Source organism: Sphaerodactylus townsendi, linkage group LG06 (genome assembly GCF_021028975.2).
Source record: "Sphaerodactylus townsendi isolate TG3544 linkage group LG06, MPM_Stown_v2.3, whole genome shotgun sequence".
NCBI lineage: Eukaryota > Metazoa > Chordata > Lepidosauria > Squamata > Sphaerodactylidae > Sphaerodactylus > Sphaerodactylus townsendi.
This window is the reverse complement of record NC_059430.1, coordinates 131,009,004-131,024,003: the sequence shown is the minus strand read 5'-3', so window position 1 is coordinate 131,024,003 and position 15,000 is coordinate 131,009,004. Positions and strand designations below refer to the sequence as shown.

Here is a 15,000-nt window from a genome sequence, read left to right as displayed (position 1 = left end):
ACCACAGGTATATGGGAAGAAAATGCACTCTTTCCCACTGCCTGTGCCTGGGCTAAGTTCAGAGTCCCCGGTTTCTCCAAGGAAATGCCTCTAGTAGCCCCATGCAGCTCTTCCAGAGGTTGTGGTTTCAGACTCGGATGCTTCGAAATGGGGAGAGCCACGAGATCTCCCTCCCCCCCCCCCTCCTGTGCCCCACAAGCCAGGATGAAAAGTCCACCCTCTTCCACCCATAAATAAGAATTGAGGGGGAGGGGAGAGCGTCCACCCGGTCAACGCTGCACGGCCGCCGTCATAGAGAGCACAAAGGGTGTTGCAGGGATGGGAAACGGGCTTAAATGGTTTCCCTGGGCCGGCCGGCCTTTTATTTCCTTTGCTTGAGAGAAATAATTTAGTGCCGATTAATGATTTTGAGTCTGGCTGGTCCCTTCCCTTTCCCCTTGGACGGCTCTGTTCTGTCCCCGCGCCCCCAACTGGGCTGGGGTGTGGTGAAGGGGAGGGGACCACTCCTCCCTTGAAACTAATCTCCCCCCCCCTGCCCCACTCCCCAAGGTTCCCATTTACAAACTAGGCTCTTTCAACCAGTTCTCTGGCAAAGATTCCAGACCTGAAGCGAACTCCAGGCAAGGAGAAAAGAGCCTTTGATATGGCATTAAATTGTGATGGAGAAGACCTTGCCTCAGGCCTCGGAAGGAGGGAGGGGGGAGCGCAGATTGTGTGTCTGCGCGTGTTGCAGGGGTGGGGGCGCGGGCGCAGGGAAGAAGGTGACTCTTGCATCCCAGCGTGTGCAGTTTCTGTAGGGCTGCCCATCCTCATCCCGCAGGTACAAAGGCCTCAAGGCTCCCTGGACTTCCTTCCAATCTGGCCCTCCTGGAAGACTCTAACTTGGGGTTCCCCAACATGGTGCCCAACTAGAGGTGGGACCCAGCAGGATCTCACAGGTTCCCGAGAGTAGGTTACTAATTATTTGTGTGTGCAGAGGGGGTTACTAATGGGTGATTTTGCCACGTGATTTTTGCCTTGGTGACGCCCCTCCTCTCAGCAGTAGCGCGCAGAACTTGAAGCAGTCTAGCAGGGGGTGCAACGGAGTGCGTGGCAGCCTGCGCCTGCGTGCATTCATTTCCCACTTCAAGGACCTGCATTAGCGTACAAGGCCTCCTTGCCATACAGCCCCCCGCCAGGAATGCCCTGCTTCCGGAATGCCCGGCCATCGCCTCCCCATCGCGGTTCTCAAATTTCCAGCCCGCCATTGGCGCTACGCCACAGTTTGAATCCCACCACTGTTACTAACATTTTTGGATCCCACCACTGTGCTGTACAGAATTCTGCAGCAAACCTGCTTTTCGTGAGGTTTTCTCTCGTAGAAGGACCACAAACAGCTGCCTTCGCCCGCCTGTCTTTGCAGTCTGCCCCCATCTTTTTTTTAAAAAAAAATCCCTTCCGCGCTGTTTCAAATTGGATGTAGCTGGTGCATCTTTCATGAGGACGGGCTCCCTTAAATGCACCTGACCCCGTGCACAAGGGAAAGCCGATACCGCTACATTATTATTTATTGATCTCCCCCCTCTTCATAATGATGCGGGAAATGTTAACCTGAAGCTTTGACCTTTCGTATTCAAATCAGGCAGCGTGGCTCTCCCCAGCCGTCTGCATGATAATCAGGTGCCGCTGGGGGTCGGTCGGCAGGCGGGGTGGCGCACAGGTCACGCCAACGCGGGGAGGGGAGGGAAGGCTTTTTTTCTGGGGAAAGGGTGTCCAGGGTGGGGGGTCTTTCGAAGAGCGGCTGCCGCCAGCGCACAGCGGCCGTACTGTGGGTGTCACCTGCGCATGAGCAACTCCCGGGATCTCCTGCACGGCGCTGTCAGTGATGGAGAACCTTTTTGAGACCGAGTGCCCAAATTGCAACCCAAACCCCACTTATTTATCGCAAAGCGCCAACCTGGCAATTTAACCTGAATGCTGAGGTTTTAGTTTAGAAAAAAATGGTTGGCTCCCTCTTCGTCCGCCCCACCCGATTGAGCAGGGGCCAGCCTGCTCTAGCCTCCAGCAAGTCCCGTGCGCACCGCTCTGTACCTCTCTAACATCTCTGCCTCCTCTGCGCCCCCCCCCCCACTCGGGCAGCAGCCACCCAGAGGACAGGCACCAGGCCCACCAGCCGAGTCCTCCCTGCTCACCACGGTGCGCGCACGTCGTGCTCAGTGGCCCAGGCCAGCCTAGATGTGGGGGGTGGGTGGGCACGCACACACACGGCAAACTCTGTGTGTGCGTGCCCACAGAAAGGGCTCCCAGTGCCACCCCTGGCACCCATGCCATAGGTTCACCATCACTGATCTAGGAGAGGATCCCAAAAGGCAGTCCGAATTGGGCCCCACTCACAGCAGAGACAAGGAAACTGGGCCTCTTGAAAAGGACACCGAACTGTCTTGCTGTATTGTCGAAGGCTTTCACGGCCGGAATCACTGGGGTGCTGTGTGGTTTCCGGGCTGTATGGCCGTGTTCTAGCAGCATTCTCTCCTGACGTTTCGCCTGCAACTGTGGCTGGCAAATCCTCTGAAGATGCCAGCCACAGATGCAGGCGAAACGTCAGGAGAGAATGCTGCTACCCTGTTTCCCTGAATATAAGACATCCCCTGAAAATAAGACGTACTAGAGGTTTTGCTGAAGTGCGAAATATAAGGCATCCCCCGAAAGTAAGACGTAGCAAAGTTTTTGTTTGGAAGCATGCCCGACGAACAGAACACAGAAAAATAAGACATCCCCTGAAAATAAGACATAGCGCATCTTTGGGAGCAAAAATTAATATAAGACACTGTCTTATTTTCGGGGAAACACGGTAGAACACGGCCATACAGCCCGGAAACCACACAGCACCCAAGTCTTGCTGTGTTTGGTGCAAATAAATTCACCTTTCCAGACAAGACAGGGAAAATGGGATTCCAGGTATATAGCAATATTTTCTATATAGATCCAAGCTTGGCGTTTTTATCCCACCCGTCTGTTGCTAGGATGCTCTGGGTGAGCAATATTTAAAATCGGTTCTCTTCAAGTCTCGTTGGCAACGTTTGTGGGTCTGTATTGAATGGGGTGGTTTTCATTACTGCGGGTCCCCCTTTGGACTGTTGGCAAAGGAGAAAGGCAGCACTGAAAGGCCACAATTAATATGATCCCATTTCGTGGGGGGGGGTGGGGGAGAGAAATGGTGTCAGGATTAAAACACAAACCTCAGCAGCAGCAGCTGGAGGAAAGGCAGCAAAGAGACAGCGAGGAATATTCTGGTCTATAATTTTCCGACTTTTCAAATGTCTCTGTGCTCAAATCGGCATGTTTTCTTCTGCTTTGGAGTATTTCGTTTGCAAAATCTGCTGTCGTTGTATTGTATCAGGGGTGGCCAACCTAAGGTGCTCCAGATGTTCGTGGACTACAATTCCCAATTGGCTGTGCTGGCAGGGGCTGATGGGAATTGTAGTCCATGAACATCTGGAACACCATAGGTTGGCCACCCCTGTGTTATACTGTTAATCTCAGGAAGGGGCCCGGAAACTTTCTTCAGCCTGTGAGGCTTTCTCCAAAGCTTTCCAGCAGGACTTTGCAACCAGGAGGGCTAGAATATTGCTGCCTTTTCGGCAGACGAAGTTCCACAGCATCACAAACATTCCGGGGCTCTTTTTCAGATTTTTAAGACACGCGGTTGTGGCTGTACTTGGAGGAACATAAGAACATAAGAACGAGCCTGCTGGATCAGACCAGAGTCCATCTAGTCCAGCACTCTGCTACTCGCAGTGGCCCACCAGGAGCCTTTGGGAGCACACATGCAGGAGGTGAAAGCAATGGCCTTCTGCTGCTGCTGCTCCTGAACACCTGGTCTGCTAAGGCATTTGCAATCTCAGATCAAAGAGGACCAAGATTGGTAGCCATAGATCGACTTCTCCTCCTCCATAAATCTGTCCAAGCCCCTTTTAAAGCCATCCAGGTTAGTGGCCATCACCACCTCCGGTGGCAGCATTTTCCAAACACCAATGACACGTTGCGTGAAGAAGTGTTTCCTTTTATTCGTCCTAATTCTTCCCCCCAGCATTTTCAATGAATGCCCCCTGGTTCTAGTATTGTGAGAAAGAGAGAAAGATGTCTCTCTGTCAACATTTTCTATCCCATGCATAATTTTGTAGACTTCAATCATATCCCCCCTCAGACGTCTCCTCTCCAAACTAAAGAGTCCCAAATGCTGCAGCCTCTCCTCATAAGGAAGGGTGTCCCAACTCTCCAATCATCCCTGTTGCCCTTCTCTGCACTTTTTCTATCTCTTCGATATCCTTTTTGAGGATGCGTTTACTCAGAACTGAACACAGTCCTCCGGCGTATCACGTGACCACGGCTTTATATAAGGGCATGACAAATCCTTGCAGTTTTATTATCAACTCCTTTCCTAATTATCCCCAGCGTAGAGTTTGCCTTTTTCACAGCTGCCATGCATTGAGTTGACATTCCCATGGAACTATCCACTAAGAAGCCCAAATCCCTTTCCTGGTCTGTGACTGATAGCACTGATCCCTGTAGCGTGTATGTGAAGTTTGGATTTTTTGCCCCATGTGCATCACTTTACATTTTACTACATTGAACTGCATTTGCCATTTCTTAGCCCACTCACCTAATTTATCAAGGTCCGCTCGGAGCTCTTCGCAATCCTTTGTGGTTCTCACCACACTACATAATTTGGTATCATCTGCAAACTTGACCCCTGTGCTGGGGATGGAGTGAGCGATACACGCTTTAAGGGTGTTTCAAATGAAATTTGGGGGGTTAGGAGGAGGGAGAGAGGAACCCAGGTGCAGGACGGCCCTGATTCAGAAAGATTTTAACATGCTGCCTGTGTTGTGCTCTTTGCCTTCCAGGTGGAGCTGACGGGGAGCAGCATATTTGACTACGTCCATCCAGGGGACCACCCAGAAGTTGCCGAACAGCTGGGGCTGAAGCCTCCATCGGGACTCTCCCCCCAGAGTCGCCCCAAAGCCTCTGGGCTGTCTGCCGCTGGGCTATCAGAGGCCTCTGAATCGGGTAGGGGTACCTGGTAACCGTCATGGGCGCAGGGAGGGTCCCTGCAAGGGGAGATTCCCCCTCTTCCCGTAAGAACTCCTACCACACAGCAGCTCTCTTTGAGTTCTGAAAGTGCTTGGCCTGCACTATCAGCCTTCCACCTAATAGCCCTGCTGGGTAGGCCATTATTATCAGCACTGCAGGAGAAGAAGAAGAAGAGTTTGGATTTATATCCCCCCTTTCTCTCCTGCAGGAGACTCAAAGGGGATTACAATCTCCTTGCCCTCCCCCCCTCACAACAAACACCCTGTGAGGTAGGTGGGGCTGAGAGAGCTCCGAGAAGCTGTGACTAGCCCAAGGTCACCCAGCTGGCGTGTGTGGGAGTGCACAGGCTAATCTGAATTCCCCAGATAAGCCTCCACAGCTCAGGCAGCAGAGCTGGGAATCAAACCCGGTTCCTCCAGATTAGATACACGAGCTCTTAACCTCCTACGCCACTGCTGCTCCTTAATGACTCCCCTTCATAGGTTCATGACGTAGGTAGGACTTGAACTGGAGGCTTCCGGGCTGGTTGGCGCATGTCTCTTGGTGCCAAGCAGTGCTACAGTCGGCAAGGAGGGGATCCGGGACTGTGGTTCAAATATCCTCGATGCCCATTTGCTTGGGCGTTCCTGCATCAAATCATTCCTTTCTCCAGTTTGCTTTTAATTGTTTGTATTTGTGCAGTTGTGCATTAGAGCCTGGGGGGCGGGGGGGGGACCTCAGCAGGGTATACTGCCATACAGCCCACCCAGAGAACTGATCTTTGTAATTCTGGGAAATCTTTAGGCCCCGCCTGGAGGTTGGCAACGCTGTTTTGTCTGGGGCTGTCAGTGGCCGTTTGCATTGTAACATATTTTTTAAAAAGGAGGATCCCTGCCTGAATATTGTCCAGTTTTGGACAGTGGGGAGCAGCAACAGAGGAATGGGGGACAAACCACGTTTCCAAAGGAAATCCCTGAGCAATCGCGGGCAGTTGCGTGCCCCGATCTCCGATCAAAGCCCTCAATCCTGCGTGCCTGCGCTTGACCAAAGCTGCATAGCAGACTTCCGAGGAATGGCAGAGGACGGGGCTGCAAGGTTTGGTGAGCTGCCTCCCCGCCGGCGGACAGCTCCTCCGCCAGATGTCCAGCTTTCCTGCCCCCCCCCCCCCATGCAGCCTGGAAGAACAAAGGGCACAGGGCGAGAGGAATGAAATGGAATTGCGAGTCGCTTGCTTGTCTGCTTGATATCTGCCTGCCTGGCTTTTATCTGGGGAACTAGTGAAAGATTTATGCCGAGTTGCAGAGTAAAAGAGAATAGCAGATCAGCGTTGTGCTCGCAGCATTTTCTCCAAAGAGCAGATGCAGGGCCCTGCTGGATCCGGCCAAGGGGTCCCTCCTCGTGCAGGCGTCGGATCCGAAATGGAGCCGGGCAGAAGCTTCCAGGGACCCTGAAAACAAAACACCAGTGCGGGTAGCAGGGGCATAACGAGGCAGCCCTGGGCAAACTTTAGCCCTGGGCAAAACCTGAGTTGGATGCCCCCCCCCCCCCAATGGGCGGCCACTCCACCACTACCAATTTTTTTTTTGCACCAGGACATTGGTGCCTGCAGGGGTGCATTTTTAGACATAACAGCACCAAAATTTCAGCATAGCATCAGGAGACTGTCCTTATGCTACTCCCCAAGTTTGGTGAGGTTTGGTTCAAGGTGTCCAAAGTTATGGACTCCCAAAGGGGGTGCCCCATCCCCCATTGTTTTCAATGGGAGCTAATAGGAGATGGGGGCTACAGTTTTGAGGGTCCATAACTTCGGACCCCCTGAACCAAACTGCACCAAACCTTGGGGTTGCCATCATGACAGTCTCCAGATGATACCCTGAAATTTTGGTGCTGATACGTCCAAGAATGCCCTCCCTGCAAGAACATCCCGAAATTTGCCCAAGAAACTTTGTTCTGCATTGAGTTTTCTGCATTGCTGTCAATGGGGGTTGCAGGCTTGGGGGGTGGGGGGGGCACATTTCTGAAGGCACAGTCTCAAAACTTTCAGGGTCTCATAAGGAGACTGCCCTAATGATACCCCCCAGGTTTGGTGCAGTTTGGTTCAGGGGGGGCCAAAGTTATGGACCCTCAAAACTGTAGCCCCCATCTCCTATTAGCTCCCATTGGAAACAATGGGGGATAGGGGCACCCCCTTTGGGAGTCCATAACTTTGGACTCCCTGAACCAAGCCTCACCAAACTTGGGGGGTAGCATAAGGACAGTCTCCTGATGATATGCTGAAAATTTGGTGCCGCTAGCCTAAAAGCCGCGCCCCCTGCAGGCCAAAAATTGAAAACCACTAAAATACCCAAAAACGAACCCAGCATTTTGATGCCCCCCACAAGGTGATGCCCTGGGCAGCTGCCCACCTTGCCCAATGGGCATTATGCCAGTGGCGGGTAGCTGATGTTTTCTCCTGTTCTCTGTCCCCTGAATAACTCAGAGGTATATTGCCTCTGAGCATGGAGGTTCTGTTTGCTATCACAACTAATGGCTGCAGATGGAGTTTATACCTTTTAAAGAAGAAGTCAGGGATCCTCTGTATGACTCCCTTAACCCCCACCCCCCTTCAATCCCTAGCTGGAATGGTCCTATGTTGAATTTGTCAATTGGGTAATTAAGTTGTCAAACAGCTCTATCCCCACTCCTGGACTGTTTGCTTTAATTATACCCGATTTTAAATTGGAAACAAAAGGCAATTTTATAAAAGCTTTAAAAGTGGCCTCCGTTTGTGATGACCACTTCAAACGAAAATGTAGATCATTGTTGATGGATTCAGGATTTGTGGTAGACTCAACAGGAAGAGAAAACACTCAAGGGAGATGGTCACTCAAGGCATAATCATCGACAACAAACTGGGAAATTGAACCTAAAAGTTGAGGGGAAACAAGGACAGAATCTATCACACTACAACCGTTGGCTGACATAAAGGTAAAGCCATCTGCATTAGAGAACTTTGGTCCTATGTAACTGCTGGGGCATACCAGTTGAGATGTCTGCTATGATCCCAAGGTCCCTTTTTTTTCATCAGCTGCCACCAGTTCAGATCCCGTCCAGCTGCCAGTCACGTCACCACCAATTCCTGCTATTGTGTTCAGCTCCTGTGGTTTTCTTTGTTGTGTTTGAATTTTACATGCCTCCTTCTCACCCTCTGCTTCCTGAATTCCCCGGCCCTTTGGGCTGTTCTGTTTGTAAAAAAAAACACACGCTTTTCATTCTTTGCATCTGTCCCCTGCCAAATGAGTAACCACAGATTGTATCCTGGAAAACTTAGGTTGGAATAAAAGCTTTTGGTACAACAAAACAAACAAGCAAAGCTAGAATTGTGGCCAGAAACACACTGGGTCACAATGGAGAGACACTATTTCCAGATACGCAGCCTGAGCGTGACTTTTGGATCTCGGGGATCCCTTGCGTGTGTGGAGTCCCTTTCCTGTGGCCAAGAAGAAGAGTTTGGATTTATATCCCCCCTTTCTCTCCTGCAGGAGACTCAAAAGGGCTTACAATCTCCCTGCCCTTCCCCCCTCACAACAAACACCCTGTGAGGTAGGTGGGGCTGGGAGAGCTCCGAGAAGCTGTGACTAGCCCAAGGTCACCCAGCTGGCGTGTGTGGGAGTGGACAGGCTAATCTGAATTCCCCAGAGAAGCCTCCACAGCTCAGGCGGCAGAGCTGGGAATCAAACCTGGTTCCTCCAGATTAGATACACGAGCTCTTATCCTCCTATGCCACTGCTGCTCACTCCACCATTCATGCCTTCTTTAGAGAACCTCGGTGAACACAGGGTTTGTTTGAGGCAGGGGTGTCCAACTCTGGCGCTTCAGGGCTGATGGGAATTGTAGTCCATGAACATCTGAAGTGCCAGAATTGGACACCCCTGGTTTGGGGGGTGCAGCAGGGCTACCTGTGTTGCTGAAGGTGTGGTCGGAGCCTGGACAGGAGACCTTCTGGACATCTCTTTCTGGTCAGTTCCAAGCTGGGCGGGATAACAAAATAAACAATTGGGAGCATTGGCCGTGCACGAGTTGGCTCAGCTGCTTAGGGACAGCACCTGGGACGTTATGAAATGCTCCACACGTGCACGTGGGTACTCTGGAAGTCCCACACTGAGGCCGGTCTCTCCTTTGCCTCTCAGACCCTGCTGCTCCCCGTCCTGCAGACGCTGATGCCTTGGAGTGTTCCTTCTTCGTCCGCCTAAAATCTACCCTGACCAAGAGGGGGCTTCACGTGAAGACTTCTGGCTACAAGGTAAAGGAGCCATCCTCCTGCATGGGGGCCTTCCAGCTGAGGCTTCTCAGACCCCACCCAGAAGTTCTGGGACACCCCGCTCAGCTGTGGGCATGCTATCTGCGCAGGCGCGCAAAGGATGAGAATTTCAGTTTTCGTTTACTTTTAAAGAATTAAGTTTCTAATCTTCCTGACAACAAAGGTTTGCATGATGCTGTGTAGATCTGGGGTACCCGGACTTTTTGATCCTGCTGATTCCTTTGGGGTCTTGACGTAGCAGTGGGCACAGCCACAAAATGGCTGCCAGTGGAGGCGGAGTCAGACACAACACCCCCGCTGCAGCTTACCTTCAGTCATCCATTGAAGTTCCCTTATCTCAGTGGTGGCGAACCTTTGGCACTCCAGATGTTATGGACTACAATTCCCATCAGCCCCTGTCAGCATGGCCAATTGCTGGGCCAAAACCCAACCAGTCCCTGCCCTCGATCTCAAAATGCTTGCGGGGTGTCTGGGTGCCCAAGGGTGCCAGGCTGGGGACTGTGGCGCAGGCCAAAGTCTGGTGGGACGGTGAATGCCAGCAAGGGAGGTGGGGTTGAGGAAGACTCTCAGCTGATGTTGCATACATTGTGCAAAATGGGAAGGCAGAAGAGACCGTGCGAGCGAGGAGCAAATCTGCGTGGAGCGGAATTCTCCTGTCCTCGATGCAGGATGCAGAGTTCAGTGGGATTCCTTTTGCTGATGGCCACCGCTGTATCAGCCGTGACTATTATGGCTCATTCCGCACATGCAGAATAATGCACTTTCAAACTGCTTTCAGTGCTCTTTGAAGCTGTGCGGATCCACTTGCAGACCGTTGTGAAAGTGGTTTGAAAACGCATTATTTTGTGTGTGCGGAAGGGGCCTATGTGTGGAGATGAGGACTTTTTATTAAATGAAGGGATTCCTGCTTCCAGCAAGTGGTGAGAGTTGATTAACTTGTGAAGGCTATTCTGCCTATGTGGGCACGCGCGGGTACCTGTGCAGTAGGCCTGACTTGCTTCCTCTGTGGCATTAACTGATCGATCGTTTTAAATCAGCTGAGAAAGCAAGTGAAGGTTCTGACATGTGTGGTTTTCAGTGCCAAAGACTCTTTCGAAGAGGCCTTCCGCTTCTCTCCCAAAGAGAGACTGGGACGGGCCTCGTTTTAAAACCTGACGCAAAGCGATTAAAACATTTATCTTAAATCGAGTGACAGCTATAATGCAGGAACCCCCAGCCTTTTTGAGTCTGTGTGCATCTTTGGAATCCTGACACGGGGCCGTGGGCCCAGCTACAAAATGGCTGACCGAGGAGGTGGAGCCAACCAGCAAATGTTGGGGAGTGAGGTTAGGCACAACTCTAGAAGAAGAAGAAGAGTTTGGATTTATATCCCCCCTTTCTCTCCTGCAGGAGACTCAAAGGGGCTGACAATCTCCTTGCCCTTCCCCCCTCACAACAGACAACCTGTGAGGTAGGTGGGGCTGAGAGAGCTCCGAGAAGCTGTGACTAGCCCAAGGTCACCCAGCTGGCGTGTGTGGGAGTGCACAGGCTAATCTGAATCCCCCAGAGAAGCCTCCACAGCTCAGGCGGCAGAGCTGGGAATCAAACCCGGTTCCTCCAGATTAGATACACGAGCTCTTAACCTCCTGCGCCACTGTTGAAGATTTAGTAGTAAATCTTCAACATCTCTCGGCAGTAGCTCAGTTTAAAAGGATGCCTTTTTAAAATGAGGATGTTTCAAAGTCTTTTCTTGCTTTGGCACAGATTATCCACACAACCAACCACGTTGCCAGTGGCCAATCAGAAACCCTGCTAGACAAGATCCTCACCTGGCCCTGCTTTCTAAAAGCATGGGGTGGGTGCTAGAAAATGTGTCGGAGGGTGCCCCAGAGCCCACGGGCACCATCTCGGGGACCCCTGCTCTAACCACTACACCTGTGTGGACATACAAGACAGTGAGAAAAGCTCAGCCTTCCTTACCAGAGTGAAGCCTCCCACACCCCACCCCAATCCCTCACTTTGGGCAACTGAAATCCACAGCAGCTCTCCGCCCCCCTCCCCTCCCCACAGGTGATTCACGTGACGGGCCGCCTGCGCCCACGCCTGTCCTCCTTCTCCCACACCCACTCAGTGCTGGGCCGAGTGATGGGCATGGTGGCCCTGGCTCACACCCTCCCGCCTTCCACGCTGAGTGAAGTCCGCATCGAGTGCCACATGTTCGTCTTCCGGGTCAACATGGACTTGCAGATCGTGTACTGTGAGAGCAGGTGAGCCCCGGGGGGTGGGGAGGGGTGGGGCCAGCAGCGATGCCTGAGATGCAGAGGTGGGATCCAGCAGGTTCTCGCAGGTTCCCGAGAGTAGGTTACTAATTATTTGTGGGTGCCGAGAGGGGGTTACTAATTGGTGATTTTGCCACGTGATTTATGCCTTAGCTACACCCCTCCTCTCAGCAGTAGCGCGCAGAACTTGAAGCAGTCTAGCAGGAGGTGCACCGGCGTGCGTGGCAGCCTGCGCCTGCATGCATTCGTTTCTCCGCCCAAGGACCGGCGCAGCGGCTGCGTCCTTGCCACAGCCCTGCCCAGGAATGCCCCGCCCCCATCATGCCCCGCCCAGCCCCATTGGCGCTACGCCACAGTTTAAGTCCCACCACCAGGGGAACCTGTTACTAAAATTTTTGGATCCCACCACTGCTGAGATGGAAAACGTTAGCGGCACCATGTAAGGGTCTGTTATTTGAGTCAATAATTGAGACCCAGGAATATTTCTAGAGCTTAACTGAACGGTGTCAAGACCGAGGCTGCAAAAGGGCAGAGTTGGTGCTCAAGGCTTTGCCCCTGGTTTATATTACCAAACATTGAAGCGCTGCCCATTCAGAGGTTCCCCCCTCCGTTTGATTCCCACAATTGCCTGCTTGAGAAGAGATAGTGGGAATGCAGTATTGTCATGAGTTGCCCAAGGCCAGGACAGTCATCCTCCCCTCGCCAGGAAATGGGCAGTGGGGGCAGGTCAGTGGCGTACCTGCCTAGGGACAGGGGGTACCCTATATCCTCGGGTGCCCCCCATTTGGTCATGTGGGGGGGGGCGCCAACATTTCAGGGTCATTTGTGTGTTTTAATTTTTTTTTAGTGTTTTTTACGTTTCGGCCTGCAGGGAGTGCATTTTTGTTTATATTTGGGCAGGACATAATTGGACAATTTTTGTCCGAATGTGCCCAAATTTGCCCAGATTCCAGCCGAATATGGTATTTGTTTCATCTGAATCTCCAACCCTCAAAAGTGATGCTGTTTCAGGGTGGGGGAGAATCTGCCCCCAAACAGCAACACTTTCAATTTTGTTTTAACCGGGGACCCCAGATTCTCCCTTTAAGGTGGATTTAAAAGAAGAATCTGAGCTCCCTAGTTTAAACACCATTGAAAGTGATGCTGTTTGGGGGTGGATTCCACTGGAGGTGTTTTGTGAGAGATGATGCTGACATTTGTTTGGTAAATGTTTTGCTGGGGGTGATTTGTGAGAGATTTACATGCTTAATACCGACTTGCACTGCCTTGGATTTTTTCCTCAAGCTAACAACCTACCTCATAGGGTTGTTGTGATTAGGAAATTAGGAAAAGAGTTGGTGGGGAGAGAGCCATGTATGTTTTGCTGGGAGTGGGAGGTGTTTTGTGAGCTGGTACAAAAAATCATTATTTGGTCATGGTGGGGGAGGGTGGCCGCCCATATGCCGGGGGAGGGGGGGCGCCAAACTCAGGTTTTGTCCCCAAACTCAGGTTTTGTCCCCAGGCCAGTTTGCCTAGGTACGCCCCTGGGGCAGGTATGCATATTTTGCTAGTTGCAAGCGAGCAAGCACAAAGAAACAGAGTAAAAAGGCCCTGAGGCCACAGGTAACAGTAGGCACAGGTGTGACCTTGACTCCAGCCCTGTGATGCTAGGCCCCAGCCGAGCCAGGCCTGACACACCAACATCACACCCACATCACCTGTACGCACAACCCGCTCCATAGTTCTGTGCCAAGCACCGTCGGTCTGTGTACAGAACCACTTAGCAAGGTCAGCGGTACAGGAGAACCGTGAAGCAGACTGTGCATGCAGGCGGCACAGGTGTGAAGACGTTTTCCTTCTCAGGCACCAGAGTGTCTTCCGCATTCTGCATGCTCTCTCGGGCGGGGGGAGGGGGCGTTCTTGGAGTTTCGGGCTCCTCCTGCCGCCTCCACCCACGATCTCCCGTGCCGTCCTTTCCGCAGGATCAGCGATTACATGGACTTGTGCCCCTCGGAACTGGTCGGCAAAAGCTGTTACAGATTCATCCACGGCGAGGACGTGGAGGGCATCCGGCAAAGCCACCTGGACCGTAGGTCACCCTTGGGCGGCGTTACCCACAACAGTGGCGATTTTGTGTGCCTGTAGCCGAGTGGGATGGTTGACAGAGTGACAGATTGTGGCCCTGGGTGGCTCAGGCTCACGTCCCCACTTCTGCCATAAAGGCTCACTTGGGCTTGTCACAATCCCTTGGCCTGGCCTACCTCACAGGGGGGTTGTTGTGGGAAAATGAAGAAGGTGGGGAGACATTCCGAGCCACTTTGCATCCCAACAGGAGGGGAAAGTGGGATAAAAATAAATGGAAATGCACCCCCCAGGATAACCTCCGTTTTTTATCTTTGTTATGTGAATAATTTTTAAGGGAGGGGGAACGTGCGGCCCCCTCCCCTGTCTGTTTCATTGCAGTCTAAAGTTCAGGGGAAAGGTGTGTCATTTGGTTTGGCTGTTGGTCTGTGCAGGCCTTGAGCCATTGGGGTAGAGATTTGGGATCCTGGCATACAATTCCAGTAATGGGGTGTTGTGGATTTTCTGTGCTTCGTGGCTATGTTCACAGCCAAACAGCCCGGAAAAACCACAACACTCCAGTGCCGTGGTGGCGAACCTTTGGCACTCCAGATGTTACGGACTACAATTCCCATCAGCCTGGCATCACAGGGCTGGAGCCATGCTGTCAGGGGCTGGTGGGAATTGTAGTCCGTAACATCTGGAGTGCCAAAGGTTCGCCACCACGGCCCCAGTGATTCCGGCTGTGAAAGCCTTCAACAATGCAATTCCAGTAATACCTGCTCTTCCTCCCCCGCAGTGCTAAACAAGGGCCAGGTGGTGACCCGCTATTACCGTTGGCTGCAGAAAAACGGGGGCTTTGTGTGGGTCCAATCCTGCGCCACCATCTCGGTCAACGTCAAGAACCCGAGCGAGAAGAACATGGTCTGGGTCAACTACATCCTCAGGTAAGCCTTTTCGACAAAGGACGCATCCAGGTGTTTTGCTGCCCTAAACAACTGCAGGCATGCCCTGCCGTCCCATGGGCTGATGCCAAGAATGCCCTCCCTTGTGCGGCTGATGGGTGGCCCAGCGCCAGGCCCTGCTGCATACTGGCAGCGCCACTGTGCCACGCCCTTGCTTGGGCGGCTTGCTTAGAGAATTGGCGCATCTTTTGCGGTTATGTATTTCTGCGCAGAAAGTCGCGTGCATGCCTTGTCATGGGTAGGGAAATTAACAAACAAGATATTTTTGGTCCTGGTGGAATATATTCCTGTTTGAGGTCAGGGCCCTACGGGACTTGAGTAGTTTCCGCAGGGCCTGTAAGACAGAGCTATTCCGCTGGGCTTTTCCTGATGGCCAGCAGGGATG

General features: G+C 52.3%; 1 protein-coding gene across 1 annotated transcript in view; it reads left to right on the top strand.

The window, feature by feature from the left end:
* Nucleotides 1-14,601, top strand: part of NPAS1 (neuronal PAS domain protein 1) — a 27,691-nt gene extending 13,090 nt beyond the window's left edge. Inside the window, exons 4-8 of the mRNA XM_048501753.1 lie at nucleotides 4,887-5,049; nucleotides 9,222-9,334; nucleotides 11,402-11,598; nucleotides 13,572-13,678; nucleotides 14,450-14,601. Of these exons, the coding sequence (XP_048357710.1) occupies nucleotides 4,887-5,049; nucleotides 9,222-9,334; nucleotides 11,402-11,598; nucleotides 13,572-13,678; nucleotides 14,450-14,601 (732 nt within the window). The remainder of the gene's footprint in view (nucleotides 1-4,886; nucleotides 5,050-9,221; nucleotides 9,335-11,401; nucleotides 11,599-13,571; nucleotides 13,679-14,449) is intronic.
* The last annotated feature ends 399 nt before the right edge of the window (nucleotides 14,602-15,000 follow it).